Source organism: Mya arenaria, chromosome 5 (genome assembly GCF_026914265.1).
Source record: "Mya arenaria isolate MELC-2E11 chromosome 5, ASM2691426v1".
NCBI lineage: Eukaryota > Metazoa > Mollusca > Bivalvia > Myida > Myidae > Mya > Mya arenaria.
In genome coordinates, this window is record NC_069126.1 from 52,688,748 (window position 1) to 52,707,354 (window position 18,607).

The window sequence follows — 18,607 nt, forward strand, 5'->3', positions numbered from 1 at the left end:
TAGCATAATTATTTAATAATCCCTTAATTGACGAGGGGAGCTTTCTGATAAATTATCCAATACTATTTTCGTGTGTAAGTAGAATATTTCTGCCTTCCTGCATCGCAAAGACAAATACAAGGGTTTCATAAAACACATTAAAACCGTGCCCAGGTCTTTCTTGTGAAGAAATACGTTGTAATCGGTCGATATGCGAGAATAAATGTAAATTCATAAGTAATACCCCCTTCTATTATGCACGTGTTCATACAACAGTTTTTTGAAATTATTTTAATATCATATAATTCCTTTGGCATCGTCATGTTAAAATATTTAATAATATATAACTTTGAAACATAGAGATTCAGTTTAAAACAAATATATTCGTTTAAATGGAAAACACATGTTGGTTAAATATTTTTACCGAAACATGCAAAACAACTACAGAGTGGTGGACTCTTATGAACATTGGATATGATATTGGAGTTTGTTTGTAACTGTTTGAATTAAACAAAAGATATCTCGTTAATAGTCTAGCACTTAGATTTGACAGAGGAACCTAAATATTGTCACCACGTTAGCTAAATTTCAATGAAAAAAACGAATCAACAAGGCAATATATATATATATAATATATATATATATATATATATATATATATATATATTGAACCAGAAATACCTCCAAAATACAGCCTTAAGAGTTTTCCCAAGGTTTATCTTAAATTTTATCTAGTGACCATGTTTTGACCCCATGTATATATATATATATATATATATATATATATATATATATATATATATATATATATATATATATATATATATATATATATATATATATTGAACCAGAAATACCTCCAAAATACAGCCTTAAGAGTTTTCCCAAGGTTTATCTTAAATTTTATCTAGTGACCATGTTTTGACCCCATGTGACCTATTTTCAAATTGAACCAAGATGTCATCGAGCTAGTATTCTGGTTAGGTTACAATACATTGGAGCTGATTTATTGCATGTGTTTGTTCCCTAGATTTCTCTACGATTGAACATAATTACTAAGTTGTTGACGCATGTGACCCATTTTTATGTATACTAAGATACATCAACGGTAACATTAGGAACACAGTTTGAACAAATCGACCAATTAGTGTCAATATTTGTTTCAAGATATGATTTCTGAAAAATGTAACCTAGTAGCCGAGTACGAAATGACAGACGGACAGACAACGCCAAAATAACATCCTCTTCCCGAAATTTTCGGGTCGGCTCGGGGTAACAATAATATGATTACATTATTTTATAAGACTTTTTAATAAATAATGTATGTTGAAAACCGTTGTGTACGCATAAATGTGTTACTTACAAAGTACTGTGATTTCTACAGTTGATGAACTCGTAGCAACTTTGGCGTCTTTACTTTGGTCGGATGGTGTTAAAGTTGTTTCTACAGTACACGTGTAGCTGTCTTCATCACCAACCTTGATTCCACCCTGCCAGTTCAACACTGAACCCGTGCTCATTTCACTGGTGCCCATTCTCCAGGTAAAGTCGCTCGTAGCCGGGGACGGGTTGCCGGAACTGGTACATTCAACAGTCTGTGAACTATCGGTTAAGATTTTGATGCTGGAACCAACATCCGTATTGGCCACTCTGAATAGAGGTGAAGATGGAGGATCTGAAAATGAAAACAGCCCTCGATAAGTGAACTTGATGAACGATGATGATGAATAGCGGATTCTTTTCGTCCACGCATTTCATTGACTGGTTCTATTCGGCACCGATGCGGATTCTATCCGTAAAAGATGCAACAAAGTTAACTACATCTCAGCATTTTTGTCGCAATTTTACTGCTTTCTTTTTGAGTTAAGGAAATTATCTTTATTTCAAAGAATGTTTATCTTTAGTTTAGTGACTGTAAATTTATTGTATTTAAGACGTCATTTTACGATCGTGTCAAATTATAAATGAAGAAATTTCACATGAAAAAGGTAGACGACGAGCAGAAACGGTATTTTTTGTTTCCATTTTTGAAATATAACTTATTCTAATATACTATATAAACGCATAGCAGTTTTATCCTAAAAATAATGCTTCAAGTTAATCTAAAGTCATTTTTTAATCATGTTTAAAGGACTTACTTTCGTTTTAACAAGGCAACGGAGTCTAGCCATTGTGGTCACCGGCTTCTACTGGTTTGACACGTTACATGTTATTGTTTTGGGGTCTGTAACTAGTTAATGCTAGAGGATTCTGTGTGTATTTAGTTAGGGTATACTCTGCTTTACACGACTGAATAAAGGGTGGGGCTTAAGTAAGCCAAAAAAGAAAAATATGTGTGTATGGTAACGCTTTCAAAAATAAAAGAAGGGTCGTGACAAAGTTTGTATTTATTTTGTTTCGACATAATTTCTCTAAAAATATAAGGTTTTCAAAATATTTATTTACCATATACTTAAAGACACTCTTTTTTCCGGAGTGGGGATGCTAGGTATATCAGGTTGTCTTAAACACAGAAACAATTCTTTGGTCCTAGTCTGATACTTAGAAGGTATTAAAGGTATTAGTTTAACTCACTGCTCATTTTAGTCATAAATATGGTATGAGTTCTAAATTCATATACATGGTAACTGTGATTATATAATCTGCTTTTTCCTGATATAAGAAACAGTCATAAAAAGGGAAGATGAATTAAAATTATTCAAAGTGACAGTTATCAGTAAAAGTGCTTAATTGTACTTAGGGATGAAGTATTTTAGTTTACAGTTTACGGAGCAGGGAGTATTGTATTAAAAATATTGTCCATGCCTCGAATGCTTTCATATTTGCCAGTGCACATGCGCATGCGCGAGAATCTAAATAATTCACATAATAAAACCAAGTAATGATAAAATGAAAAGTCATTAAATCTAATCAACAGTTTGTTCTTTTTTTGCACATTAGCATCTATGCTCCAAGAATAACGGCCTTGTTGCAACAATCGCCTATCGAAACCAAACAAAACATCATTGGTTTAGGAAATAATAAAGTCGTGGCAGGCAAAAGCAAAGAAGCATTTAGTAAGTAAAGTAAACTTTAAATTGTATATATATGCAAATAATTGACATGACTTTATTACTTTCATATGTGAATAAGGAATTAGGTTTTTGTTTCATATGTATTTATACAAGACGATCTAGTCGTATCGCAAGAATAGCAGGTAATTAGTGTATTTTGTTGTTCATGTAACTACAAGTCGATGCAGTCGAACATATACGAATTGAGTTTTTTGCATAAGGCACGGTAACAAATGTTTGTTTTCGGTTTGCAGACCTACCCTTAAAAGTTTGCACCGATCCTAAAATTGTTTCAGCATCATGCAATTTGTCAGTTTAGCAGTTAAAAGGATTTATGAGGTTCAGATTAAGAAATAATGCATTACAAAAATTGATTTCATGATGTCAATTTTGTTATTTGTCTTTCAGGACTTCAAAGAGAATGTTATAATAATAATCTAAGATATAATTTATAATCGCGATTTGCGTCATCAGAAAGGTAAGTATGATTCATGTGTGTTGATTTGATCTTCTATTCCGACTGAAACAAACAAACAAAAAACAGCATATCAAATCTTGGATATGATCTGGTGCGAGTGACACAATATCCATTGCCCAAATTTCTATACAACTGCTCATAAATGATAGAATCCGAAGATTCGCTGAACCGACAAGCGAGGACTTTATTTCCAAAGATTATATACAAAAGCAGGAAATTAAATAATGCCTACTTTGATACTTTCTTTGAAATGAAAAGATAAACGTAATTACCAGGATGTAAATAGCTGAAAATAAATAAATATTAAGGTTACCTTTGCATGGTATTTGCTGTCAGAATTAAGATCGCTGTATTGTCATTCGTTTAGATGAATAAAAAGATAGGCCTTTCATTTTGTGTAATGAAGTTTTCTCCAGGTATAAAATCACAAACTTAATACCAGCATACTTGCTGTTTGTTTAACAGATTTATACTTTGGCATTCCAATTTTTAATGTAAACACGAAGGATAGATTCCATATCGGTGTCGGATGTAAGCCGCAAATGAAGAATATGGACGGAAAGAATCCGCTTTCCATCATCACCGTGAACTTGTGGTTGAAAGCGAAATCGCTTAACAACTTAAATTCGTTTAAAAGATTTCACAATTATTCCAAAGGTTAACCTATATAAAAAAAAAATGAATCGAAATGTCCGTTATTGACGAGTGATTCATCTGACGAATGAATGGACCTTTTCATAAAAACGGTTGGGAACAATTTATATGTATTGGACGAATGCCAATCAACGGAAACTACAGAGACAATTCAAGTAGCATAACATTTAAAAAGCCTAAAATATCATGTAAGCAGCAAAATAATCAAGGCCAAATAAATTTCAAACAATAAACACAACGCTACCAGACAACAGTCATTGAACACATACTTAGTTGCCTTCATTATATATTGTTTGGGTGAATGCCTTGGAACAGTCAATGAAAACTAAGTAATTATTCCCTGGTGGCGGACGCTTAACCTTACACTAAGCAGATCAAATATCAGTCAGATTATGTATGTTTCCTCAAATTATGAAGAGCAAAATGAAAGTACAGTTGTCAAACATATACAGTGATGCTACATAATACGGGCTTGAAGACAAACGCGAAGCGTTTGTCTGTACAAACCCTCTTACGGTTTGTACGTGTATGCAAGGGACTACTTCTTTTTTGCCGGAGTGATAGGCATTAAAAAATTTGGGCACCACTGAACCGTGAAAATGAGAACCAGAAAAGCTCGTCATACATTGTTCATATAAAGCGCGTGCATGCCGGCAAGCAAATTGTACATGTTTAGGGCGGGGTTTGAACTCCGTTAACCAATGAAAATCAATACGGAAATACCCGAGGTACATGTACAATCCACCTTCGGCACTTCCATAAAAGGAGTGGAGAACACATATAATGAATACACGTCTAAAGAGTACTTCCTTTGACCGGAAATTATATTTCATAACTCTGCAATAATAATACAAAACGAACAGGGTTTGTCATAACAATTGTTTTTTTACCCCACATCTTAAAAAATACCGTCTAAATCGGATATCTAAATAATTAAGATAAATGTATTTATGCGCACTTTACGACAGTTGATGTAAACAATGATTTGCATATATCAATATCATGATGCAATAACACGGATTTAACGTTGTTTTCACGGTGAGTTGAACTAAGAATTATACTTGTTATTGTAAATTGAATCGTTCATACGTTGCTGTTTGGACACCATACAGTAATGACATATACAGTAACGTTGGTTTTTACGTAACGAACAAGCTAAGTTGTTGCATCGATATCCACATCATCAATCGATATGACCGTCAAGTCATAATTTATGACTCATCACTATACTGTAGATGCCAAACTAACTGTTAACTGTGCGATTGTGTACTTCGTTTATCGTATTGTAAAATTAAAGTATTGAATAAAAATGTTAAAACTTAAGTAGTGAAAACTAAATCTAAAAAAACATTGAAAATCATTGTGCATGATTATGGTAAACCTGAGAAGAAAAGCGAGCCTGGTGTGGGGCTCAGACTGACGACCACAGGACCACTAGCACGGCGCTCTTGCCAACTGAGTTAAACGGGCAGCTGGTTCCAACTCACACAGACTAGACTCGTCCGTCCATTAAAGGGGCTGTCTCACAGATGATAAAATAGCGGGAAAAAAAGAAAATTGTCGAAAAATATCACAAATTTGGCATCGATATGTGATAGTCCAAATAATTATACGTTTACGGATTTTTTACGTTTTATTATATATGGCAAATCCTTCACGTTAGGGATTGGAAGAATCCCGTATAACACGTCTATAATTTTAGACTATATCTGTGACACAGTCCCTTTAACCATTTAGGCCGACATGTAGGCACTCTACCTACAATAATGAGCGATCAGGGATACCTTTTTTATTATTTTGACATTTCATGTGTACGTACCCCTGTCACGAGTCTGCCATAGTCTAAAAATCGTCAAAAGACTCATTGACGGCCAATTAGGTGGACTAGTAGGCACTCCTGCTCTTTCACTGCTGCCACGATTGTGGGTAACCTGAGTGTAATTATGCCCAGTTTAAAAATAAAAAAATGTTTATTGAATTAATATTATTGTCATGGCGGAGTGGGGCAGATAACTCGCGAATACTTTAAGCTATAAAGATGTATGAATGAAATTACAGAAAAACCACTTCAGCACAAACAATGAAATCAAATGTTTAGTAATTCATAATTTGATTTACAGGGGAGGGTTCTGGAGGGGTTTCCCCTCCCGACAACCATCAAATTTGGCATGTTTGACCTGGTTTCAACAAGCATTATATTGTGAGTATTACAGATTATGAACCCGGGGGAGGTTTAAGCATAAAAGGCAGTATTTCTTTTCGGCAGAATTACATGATAACACTAGAGCTTACAGGGTCTTACCGGTGATTTTTTTAACAAGGTTTTCAGAAGGATACATTTAGGCAAGATGAAATGTATTGACATGTCTCGCTTAAACTGGCACATATTTCCGCACAGAATTTAAGTTAACCTCTTTTCAAAATTATTCAGCTGAAGGCATGTATAAACATGCAAGGCAGTTTTAGACAAACTCTTTCCTACAAAGTAAAAAATGACATGAGGGGTTTCCCCTCCCGACAAGCAATGTTAATAAGAACTTTTTTCTCCTGCATATAATCAGAAAATGCGGAGTCATCAGTTCAGCACAAAAACAGTGGCGGTTTTTGCATTATGTTTCAGAAGTTTTTAACAATTGCTTGTAGATCAGTGATTTTCCTTCATGCAGTGTGCAATTTACTCTTCCTAACAGCTGTTTCGACTTGAGATAGAATATGGTCGAGAAATATTTTCTTCTCAATTTGTTCTTAAAACACAGTCTATATGAATTACTTAAAAAGGGATATTGTTTATGTAAAATTTACAAGACATTTACAATGCCAGCTCTAATATAGTAAAGCATAGTCATAGCAAAATTCAAAACATTTTTATTATATATGCTTTGTGGTGATTTATAGACATTTATAAACAATAAAAACAATATTTCACTGTTTCAAACATATTGAGATATTTTTTACTGTTTGACATTTCAGCCAGCTCTCAAATAAATATTGAATCCCATCAATTTTAACTGGTATGCCAGAGATGTGTTAATTGAGTATGTTGTATATACTATAAGGGTGTCAGTGATTGTATGCGTGGGTAGGTGTTGTGTTATTTTCCTTTCTTATTTTAAACAGACCCTAGAGGAAATGATGATGAACCAGCCAGACAGCCCGCCTGCCACCCCGCCGAGCTGTACTTGGTGCATGCCAACATGCCGACATGCTAAAATTTGTTAGCATTTCAAGATCATATAATTTAATGGAAAATTGTATCCAAACTGACGTATAAAGTGAGTAAGTTTGGTCGTTATGATAAGCCCATTGATACTGTTTGTTCCATTTCTAAATGAATTTCTTTCATGTTGTTTGCCAATCATTTCTGGTGCGCTTTGATAATAATATTATTTTGTAATGAAACTGCTGACTTGTAGTAGTCTTTGGTCTGTATTATGCATCTATTCGCACATTTTGTTTGCTCTTTTAATCAAACATTACATTAATTGCAAATTCTATAAGCAATTAATCAAAACTTTCTACACATTTGATGCAGAATGATGTTTTATTTTTGCACCAGTCAATTGTAACCACGTCCCCCAGGTCCGGGGAATAGCCGGGACTTTGACTTTCAGTCCAGCCAACCCGGGGTAAAATTCCCGCCCTGCGGGGACGAACTGATGGTTAAACCCCGGCCAAATGCCCCCGCACCTCCGCTAAATTTGGCGCTATGACAAAACCACCGCGGTCACCCGGCCCTGCGAGGCCACCTGGAAAGTTAAAACACGGCCCTTTTCCCTGGTAAACCCCCGGACCTGGGGGGGGGGGCGTGGGTACAATTGACTAAAGCATTAGTGTGCATATGATTTTCAGCTTATGGAAAAGAAAACATCTACTTCAACAATCACAGCAACACAATGAGATCCCTATTTTAAAGAAATAATGCCACCTTTCAATAATTCATTAATCAATTCTATCAATCATTCATATATATGCATTAATTCATTCATTTATTCAGTTTATACATTGAAAAAAACATTTCTAAAGGCAAAAGAAATAAAAAGTGAGCCACTTTCATAAAGATTAGAGCCTTTTCCCTTCATGCATTAAAAAACAACCTTAATACATTATAAATGTCTTAAAAACCCTAATTGATTGCTTATTTCAATAGCCAGCCTGGTTGCTGTAGCCACAGAGGAATTTTCAAGGACAAGAACCAGTGCTGCTCGTGTGGTTTTCCATACCGGCTCTCGGCAAGGATTTCCGAGAAAGGAATACTGTCTCCAAGTAAGAAGAAATTCTAAGCATGTCTGGTTTTAATGCTTTCAAAATGCATCTGGGTACTCATTAAGATGAGATTAACCTTTGAGTTGTTAAAAACTGATTGCAAAATGTCAAAAAGACTATATATTTCATAAAATTTGTCCTGAAAATCCTTGATTTCATGAACTTTTCTGCATATTTATCACATTTATGACTACATAAGGGTTGTGTATGCCTCAAATGAGTGTTTACAGGCTTTTTTGCAAACTTTAACAGTAGTGGCAGATAGTTTTATTAGTGTAAAACATTGCTTTTGTGTCTTGCTTGCAGATCATGATGTGCCAATAAGCTCCAGTTAGCTGCGGCTTTTTCCCCCGGCGGTAGTCCTGCAATCTGAATCCAGGAGATGCAGCTCTGAATCCAATATTTCAGAAGAATGAAGATGTAAGTCTACTCTGTAGTACTTGTTTGTGTGTAAATGATTCCAAAGAGTGAGATTTATAGCAAATAAGCAACTTATTGACAATGGTGAAGTGCTGTACTCTAAATTTAATGCCAAATCTAGCCTTCAAAACAGATACTTAAAGTAAAAAGTTTTTAAAAATGGGCATAATAATGCTATCTCTGCATTTTCCACATCATGTAGCCACCTCAATAATGAAAACACTAGCAGTTGTCATGAATCTTTCAGTTTTGGTGTGTTTTTTTCCATTTCCTTTGTTGCGCCATTTGTCCCAGAAGCAAACAATTTGGCATATAGTGGTGTTTATACTGTCTATAAACACATGATCACTTAATCTTTTTTTTTAACTGAACAGTTCTGTTACCTTTGTATATAAGTGGACCAGAAAAGCAACATTTTGACAAGTTGAAGCATTTCAGTTTGTCTCTATGTCATTTTTTTATATAAAACATTAAGCCGATGAAGTGGGAAAACCTTATTTTGTTTAGAAAAAATCTTAAAAGTGTAGGCAGGCCATTTTCTTTTATCTGTTCTATAGACACTATTTAAAGCTACAATGAAAACTATCTCAATTCATAAGGAAATAATGGCTCTTCAAAGGTTTGCGGCTTACCATTTGAGGGAAATGGCTGTTTCTGCTTTTTTATGAAAATACCACAGGTGCTAATACTTGTCTCATTCATTTAGTGTTTAATATATCATTGCCAAACTTTCAGTATGTGTTGCATATAGCCTTAAGTTGAACTATAGGAGTTTTGAAGTCTGTTTCTGATAGAATGTTGCTTAAATAGGCTCAAGGCCACAGTTATCTGCCCCCCGTTCGGATCCGGATGTGAATATAGAAAAAAGAGTGCTTGTGTTCAAGTATCAATATTTTATTAAAGTTGAATGAAAGAGAAGAAACAGGTGGCCTTTTTGCATAGAGCTTAACATAATTTGACACTGTATTGCAAAAACTGATAGTTTTCAGTGTAAAAATTGGAAAAATCATTGCCTGTGGAACTTTGTCAATTGGTTGTTTGTAGCCTTATTCCGTCTAGACCTCAGGGTCATGTCTTACTACTCAATTTTGTGAGAAAACGCAATAGTCCACCCTATGTTTTCTTGTTATTAAATTTTGTGTTTTGGATTGTTCTACAGCAGCCAGTTACTTGTTTTTCAATTGGGACTGTTTTAAAGTGAGAAGCCAGGTTAGTGTCTAAATGAAACATATATTAAAAATAACTGTGGTCTCACGCCACATAGCATGCGCTTCTAAAAATAGGCATTTTTGGTTTCCCCAAATCTGAGGTGGTAAGCGCTTATTAAAATGTATTGTGAATCTGGATACAACCGGTGTTTGTCTTATTTCTAAACGACATTTGTAACAAAATGACAGCTATTAAATGTGAACAAACAATAATTACAGAATAAATTGATTAAACTTGAAAGTTGTGTTATGATAAAAATCTTATATATGTATTTAAATGTAACTGTGTTCGGTATAATAAAATAAATATTGCATGGCTTCCAGTGTGACAGTACATATTGTCAACATTCGGGTAAATATTTATATAATGACATATTTTGGGATATTACTCAGGACAAAAACATTGTACATATATGCTTATGAAGACTTTATATATCAAAGTAATAGCACTGTTTTTGTCATAGTTTAGGGATAGAGTTTCTATCCTATTTTTATCAAAAATTACACAGCTTTTTATGTAATTTATTTTCTGACATGTGTGATACCTGTTTTTTTTTTTCATTTATTGTGATTTTTGATGTTAAAGCTGCACTCTCACAGATTGAACGTTTTGACAACTTTTTATTTTTTGTCTTCGAACGAACATTTTTTGTGAAAATATCTGCAAACCAATGATAAAAGACTTTTGACAAAAGATCAGATCACAGCTTTTCATATTTCCGTCCCAAAAACGATGTTTTATGCATTTTTATTAAACCGTTAGTAACGGTTTAAGCCATAAAACATTAAATTTGGAATGGAAATATGAAAATCTGCGATCTGATCTTTTCTCAGCAGTCTTTCATCACTGGTAAGCAGATATTTACACAAAAAAATCTAATTCCAAAAAAAAAAGTAAAAAAAAGTTGTCAAAACAGTAAATCTGTGAGAGTGCTACTTTAAGTAACAGCAAAACTTTAACTGCATTTTGATATTTTCCTCCATAATCAAATGTGTGCAGAAATGACAACCTCAAACAAGTGGATTTTTCTTTATTTTATATCAATGCTTTAAAGTAAAACAATCAAAAGCAAAAAGTACTTGCTTTGTTTTTCACAACTTCTAAACTTGACAATCATGTACATTCCACTGCTTAATTAAGACCATGAAGTAGTAACTTTCAATCCATTCTTTTTCAATAGATTATCAGTTATTCTTAGTATAAGCCTTATATATATTTTAGCATTAACTTATTCATTCACTTATGTTGCCCTCCACATTCAAATGATAAAACATTTGAAACTTGTAAGGCTCACTTTTGTTTTCATTTTCAATTAAAAAAAAATCATGCATTTTTTCTCTTTTTCTCTTTTATATATTTATTTTCTAATTACAGACTTATTCTACAATTATACTTTAAACGAAACACTTATGTGATGGAAATATATTGCAGATATTGAAATGTGCTTTAAAACTATACTAGTTACTAGTTTTTGAAAATGGAAGTAAACCCCTTAAATCTTTTGGTTTGAAAAAATGAAGTTTTAATAAAAGTTGATTAATGTTCTTATGTGTGACCCTTCCCTCAATGGGCAATTTATTGCATTCATATTTTTTATAAAAAACTTCCTTAACTTTTATTTTATTTGTATTTTTTTTCTGTGTAAACAATATAGTTCTTTTCAAATGTGATAATGCTTTTGACATGTGATATTAAAAATAATTGTTGTATTTACTGTTAATCAGGGATTATACTCATGCATTTGGACAAAGGAATGTTTTACTGATGTTGCAGTTAAATCAACATATTTTATGAAATGGATAGCGTTGAAGTTAAATCTTCAAATATGAGTATTGAATGTAATTGTTACAAGAATATATACTCATTTTTTACTTTTTTTTAAAATGTCTTCAGTATCAGCTGAATGCTCATGTTTTATCCTCATTATAATTATATGCTACCTAGTTCTTGTTTATAATAATTGATAATTTGTCTACTGCAACATAACTGTATGCATTTCACATTACTCATTTACAATGGCCATGTGCATATTTATCTCATATTTTATAGCTTTAGTTTATAAATGTATGTAGATAGTGTATCTAAGTAAATTAAGACTCATAAATAAACTGTGAAATACTTACTGCTTGCTTTATGGAAGGTGTGAAAGACCAATACTTATAAGGATTTACATCTGGTAATAGGAACCATTTCCTTCACACTACTTAGCCGATTTCTTTCACTATTGTCTTAATTATGCACCAGTCAATTGTAACCACGCCCCCCCCCCCCAGGTCCGGGGGTATACCGGGGAAATGGGCCGTGTTTTTACCTTTTGTGTGTATTTGTTCAAAGGAATGTTTTACTAATGTTGCAGTTAAATCGACATATTTTATGAAATGGATACTAGATTTAATAATGCACCAGTCAATTGTAACCACGCCCCCCAGGTCCGGGTGTATACCGGGGATAGACCGGGAAATGGGCCGTGTTTTTACCTTTCGGGTGGCCCCGGAGTGCCGGGTAAATGCGGTGGTTTTGTCTTCGCTTTAAATATAGCGGGGAATGGGCCTTTCCTAGGGGTACGGGGGCATTTGGCGGGGATTTTTACCATCTGTTTGTAACCGCAGGGCGAGGATTTTAGACGGGGTTGGCTGGACCGAAATTCAACCTCCCCGCTATTCCCCGGACCTGGGGGAGCGTTGGTTACAAATGACTGGTGCATTACTAATCAAAATACTAAGAGACCATGCAAAGTACAGTGTGTATATACCACGTTATAAATTAAGTTATATATTCTTTGTCGGAAGTCAAAATTGCTTAAAATGAAGACTTAAATCAAAGATAACTTTTCTTTTACAACACCATTTGAAATGAAACAAAGGGCAGTCTATGTCGCTTAAAGAGCCCCGCATTTGTTTTATTTTCGAAATTTGATGATGTCATTAATTTTATCAAACACTTCGACAAACCTGTTTCCAAAAAAATGTTTTGACAGTGCTCCGTCAGACGGCTATATTGTGAAAAGGTTTGTCGAAGTGTTTTAAGAAACTAAATTCGCAATCGAAATTTTGTTAAAGAACAAAGGTAGAGCTCCGTTATCGGCTTAGACTGCGCTATATTTCATTTACAATGGTGAAGAAATAGTAAAGTTATCTTTGTTTAACGTGGTATACACACACTGAAAGTATGGACTGTACTGGACTGTAGACCGGATATCAAAATAATTATACAGCTGAAAAGCACATTCAAAAAAGCCTCTTCGTCCTTGCCATATGAATATTCATAAATTAAGGCTCTGTGCTTAACTTGAAAGAACATGTACTGAAAAGTTTGCGACTTGTTTATATAAAACAGCTAGTTGTTCTTGATGGCCCGAGAGGCCAAAAATGCCGGCCGCGATGTATTGTACAACATGTGTTTCATAAAAATAACTACGATTCCGGCAATAACACTTCAAGCCCATAGAGGCAGCGCCTTAGTTCATATTATATGTGTATAGTACATGATTGAACTGTTAAATATATTTATATTTACACCTCAACTTCTATTCCTTAAATGAACTGCCTTTCGGCAATTGCGTTCATCAATCGATGCACGCAACATCTTCGGATATGTTCGGATCGCAATTCATTGCATAACAATATACATGGAAAATATTGATGCTGTTATTATTTGTATTGTGTCAGCAGGTCCCGTAAAATATAAATCAACATTTAGAAAGTATTACTTTTTGAATTTTAAATGAATAGTTGCCTGAAGTGTTTGAATTTTACGTTTAAAAAGGATTTTAAGTGGCTGATCTTTTCCCGCGTTATTGTGACGTCATTTGAAAAAATGCTTCCGGTTACAGTCGGGTCGTTCTATTTACAGAATGGGTAGGAAAGAGTTACTGAAAGATTTACTTAAATGAAATGAAGTATTTTTTTAACAATTATTGAATGAAATAATGAACTATTGGTGTAAATATAAGTAATGAATTGCGGGCTTGATGTCATTATCGGGGATATGAACGCAATTTGGCTGGTCAAAGTACGCGTGGAGTCCTTTTGGCTATTTTTTAAAGTCATACTCTTGTTTTATTTGGCTCCATACTTCCAGATCATTGTTCATTGCCATATGTTTTCAATTCATTTTTAAAGGAGTTTTTGCATTGGATTTTATTGTTGTCATTGAGTTAGTATTGCTTTGCTCAAAGTGTTTATTGAGTCGAGAAAATACTCCACGTTTGTTAGTTTTAATCCTCAATCCTCCATATTCGTAAGTTTTATACAGTATTTGTCTTGTCTTTTTATATGAGCAATAAATGACAGACGTTTCTGGTTCCCATTTAATGGTACAGTTGTGCCTAATTGTTTTATACCATCACTTAGGCAAAGAAAGGAAGTAGTTTCTTACACACATAAAACATAGAAAGATTTGTTTAGTCGAACGCTTCGCGCCCGTATTATTATATAAGACCAAGCATGTATAAATTTAAACAAAACAACTATTCTAAACTGATTTGAAAAATTTCTTAAACGTTTACTTTTCTTAATTTGTTAATGAGAAATCATCCTTACATTTTCTAATAATTGAAATACAGTCATCCTTATGTATTTCTTTTTATAAGACCTTCATCTGTTATAAGGTATATGCAATAATGAATTAATATTTGTTATTACGTTTGATATTATGACTAAGTACTGAAATGGTGCACGTATAATAAAACTATATATTGAGCTGTTCCTAAAACATCGACTTAGACAATGCTCTATATAAATGAGTGTAACTGTAGTTTCGGTTTGATTGATTAACCACCTGTCTGAAATCAATTTTAACTTGCAGTAACGATGATTACCATGATTAAATGAAACAGGAACATAACAACTCATTATTCACTTACACAGTATGTTAACGTTGACAAAGGCACTCTGGAGCTGATTTGGTCTGGTCACGTGTGAGGCTGTACACGTGCACCTGGCGTTCTCATTTCGTTTCGCTGTCCACTGTACAGTCCTTTTTACCGTACTCCCTTGTTCTATAGGACTGGACATCTGGTTGTTGAAGCAGTTCCAGGTCACAGTGGCCAGAGGGTTACCACCCGTACTTCTACACGTGAGACTTTCTGTGCTGTTTTCTATCATACTAAATGTACTGCCACTGGCGTATCCTTCGATAACTGGAGGGTCGGATGGTGCGTCTGAAACCAGTATAATTTGCAATTAATGATCGTTTAAGCAGCTCCATGGTACAGTCGCCGTGCCTACTGCTGCATGTAAGAATAAATGTGCTGTTTTTTCGTTCTTATTTTCTGTCACTCACAAATCCTTTGATAACTAAAGTCTGATTGTAATATAGGTAACATCTTTGCTATTCAATAAATAATAATAAATCGCATTTCCTCTTATGTAGCACTTGTTAACGAGCGTAGTAGAAATACCACGTGAGCATGATTCTTATTTATCTCGACATGTTAATACGTACAATAAGGTACAAAGGTTTTATATATGCAACATAAAATTATCATGTCAAAACGATACCATACAAACTATTTGGAAAATATTAATAAATACACGGCGACCTTTTTTATTACCAATACTTCTACGAAAGAGTTTAGTACCATAACTCGTACTATAGTGATCACGAAGACCGAATCATGGTAGTTATATCATCATTTAAATGTTACTTCACATTAATGATGGATACCTTACAATAATCATACTCATACAAGATATAAAAAATACGTATCGTGAGGTAGAATATTCATTATTCCGGTCTTACCTTAAATATTCATTTGACTATTTAACTTGACTGTGAGAAGTTTCAAACTGATTAAAAATACCATTATACGTTCAGGATTTCTTTCAGACGACTGCGCCTGTGTATGCGATTAGTGTTTCAGATCAAGTAACGATCATGTCAGCACAGCACATGTTTACAGTTTAAATAGTTGTTATCCTTTCTCACATTAAGACTAAGCAAGGTGAAAACCCACTTCTAACTCTTGATGACGAAAGCTAACATTTAAATAATGGAAAATCCTTCAAAACCTACTTAACCTTGAGTTTTGGTTCCTGTGCACTGCACTTCTCATCAATGCCATATGTCTGTACAGAATGTTTAAAGTAAATAACAAAGGACTTTTCCAGTTAAGCTCGGAAACAAAAATTAATTATGGAATTTATCAAAGGAAAACTTCTGAAAAGAAATGCTGCAGTACTGTACCTTTCTTTAATGGAATATATTTGTATATCTGTAAATGTAGTCTGAAGCCGATACCTCAAACGCTTTTCAGTTTATTCACCGGGCACAATTACTCGAACGCACACACACGTTTATACGTCATTATATATCATTACTATATATCCTTTGTTTTTCGGTGGATATAATAACCATTGCAAATGTTCGTACTATTGCAGATGTCTTTTGAGTCTTGTCGGACGAAATTGTATATAACATATAGTTTTGAATAAAAGCTTTGATAAAAATCCATCTAATCGTAATAAATGCTATCAAATGGTGGTCTACACATTGTGAATAGTGGTTGATAGCAGTTATAGCTGAGGTACAAAGTATTTAATGTATTGTCAAAAAGCTTTAGTGTGCAACACTAAGATTCAAATGTGACCTAAAATTTATTAAATGAATGCACAACTTTTATGTGCGATTTAACCTACATGATGCAAGTATGCGAAGTAGTATCGCTTTCCCATGATGAATGACAAAGTTAAGGTTAGAACACGTTATTAGAATGTAGCTTTTTTGCCGATTATATAGAGGATTATATATTTGTTTATTTCAGTGTAAGATCGTATTATATCTCACTAGTTTTCATAGAAAATATAACTTTTTTATTATCACGAGTGAAATAAAATACGATCCTACACTGAAATAAACAAATGATCTGTTTCTTTTATGCTAATTATCGGAGTTATATTAGTTTTTTAATTTATTTCTTAATAACCCCCTTTTCTGTAAAGGGTGTTTTTACGCCGCTACCGGTTGGGCGCCCATCACGTAAAATTATAGCTGTCAACTTATCTATTTCCGGTTTGTTCAGAAAAAGTTATTTGCTGTTCATTCTTATAGCTCATTATTCGCTCGTTTTTTTTTAGTACAAAGCTTTTATAAACAGTAATTAATAAACTTTTCTGAGTTTACATATGTTCCAAAAATAACGAAAACACTTTTATTTCAAGCGGGGCATGAATACATAACCAAATTACTACGAAGCCTTTTAATGAATGAAAATTTGGAAGGTCAAATGTGTAAGCAAAACAAATGCGGATAATCATTAGTTTTTAAACATTTTTCTTAGTTTTAGACTGTGTTTCATGAAACATGAATATTCAATCATCTTACTGTCAGAGACCAGTCTGTTTGAAAAAAAGTTTGTTTTTCAGGTAAAGAGTGAATGCCACGCTAGTTTTTGACAATTTTAAGGCGTGACTGGGGTAAAAAATATCATTTTATCTGTAAATTGTTGTGTGAATTTTCCGGGAAGCTCGTTTTACGTATTACAACAATAAACAGTTCAAAATACATTTAAAAGAAGATATAAAATTATTTTTATGTACTAACAGTTGTTTTCGTCTGTATTTTGTTTGGTATAAAAAGCAAATGTTCGAACATTCAGCTTCAAGATCAAGAAAACGTTTGAAAGACGGGATAACCGGTAATAATCGGTAAGTTGTTAACTTCCAAAAATGAATTTATTTAGATTTATAAAACATTTCTTTAAATTCTAAACATTTTTGCCAACAAGTTCTGGTTTAAAGTGAAGTGTTCTGTTTTGATCAAGGGGAAGTAACTACAAAGGATTTTAAAAGTAGTTCTGAAAGTTGATATTTTCACTCCTTATTTTGCAGTGAAAATATCAAATTGATATTTTCACTGTTGTTATTTCACTGATAAAACCCAATATTTCATCAAAAAGCATAACAAAAAAGAAATAAGTTTTATTGACAGACAATTATACCGATATCCTAATGTTTTAAAAATTCAAGATGCTATTAATATCAAATATAAAATATAAAATTCATAGCATTATGTAGATTCCTCAAGTGTATTGTTGACAAGTTTAGTATAAGAATGTAACACTATGTTCTCCTCCTCATGTATTAATATATGTTTGATATTTAAGTTTCAATAACATAAAATATACTCATATTTAGAAAATCTGTATTATTATGTCCAATATATTTTGTAATGCCTTAATATGTTGTATTGTATATGTACTCTTGCTCTTTTTGTCAAGTACCTATGACATGAGTGATGTTAAATAAACTTGGAAACTTGGCTATGATGTCCATACTGTACGACAATGAATTACAAGTGTGAAACAGCTTTGGTTTCATTGGCGAAAAACATGGTGCTCTAAAATTAAAGGATATATAAGGGGTATAACTTTGGTGATACAATGGCGATGCATTTGACGTCCGATTTTTACCTGCACATTATACCACCAAGTAGCATGGTGTTAATGACGATATACAAAGCTAATGCCTGCTTAGTATATAAATCACCAGCAAAAATTTATGATTTTCAACAGTTTATACGATATCCTGATTCACATATGTATTAATACTCG

The 18,607-nt window shown here is 33.4% G+C and overlaps 1 protein-coding gene across 3 annotated transcripts in view; it reads right to left on the minus strand.

Annotated features, from left to right (window-relative positions):
- The window catches only part of LOC128233531 (hemicentin-1-like), a 51,083-nt gene that overhangs the window by 12,603 nt on the left and 19,873 nt on the right, over window positions 1-18,607 (minus strand). For all 3 annotated transcript variants that reach the window (XM_052947240.1, XM_052947239.1, XM_052947238.1), the window contains exons 4-5: window positions 14,921-15,217; window positions 1,343-1,654 (exon numbers count right to left, since the gene is read on the minus strand). In XM_052947240.1, coding sequence (XP_052803200.1) covers window positions 1,343-1,654; window positions 14,921-15,217 — 609 coding nt within the window. The remainder of the gene's footprint in view (window positions 1-1,342; window positions 1,655-14,920; window positions 15,218-18,607) is intronic.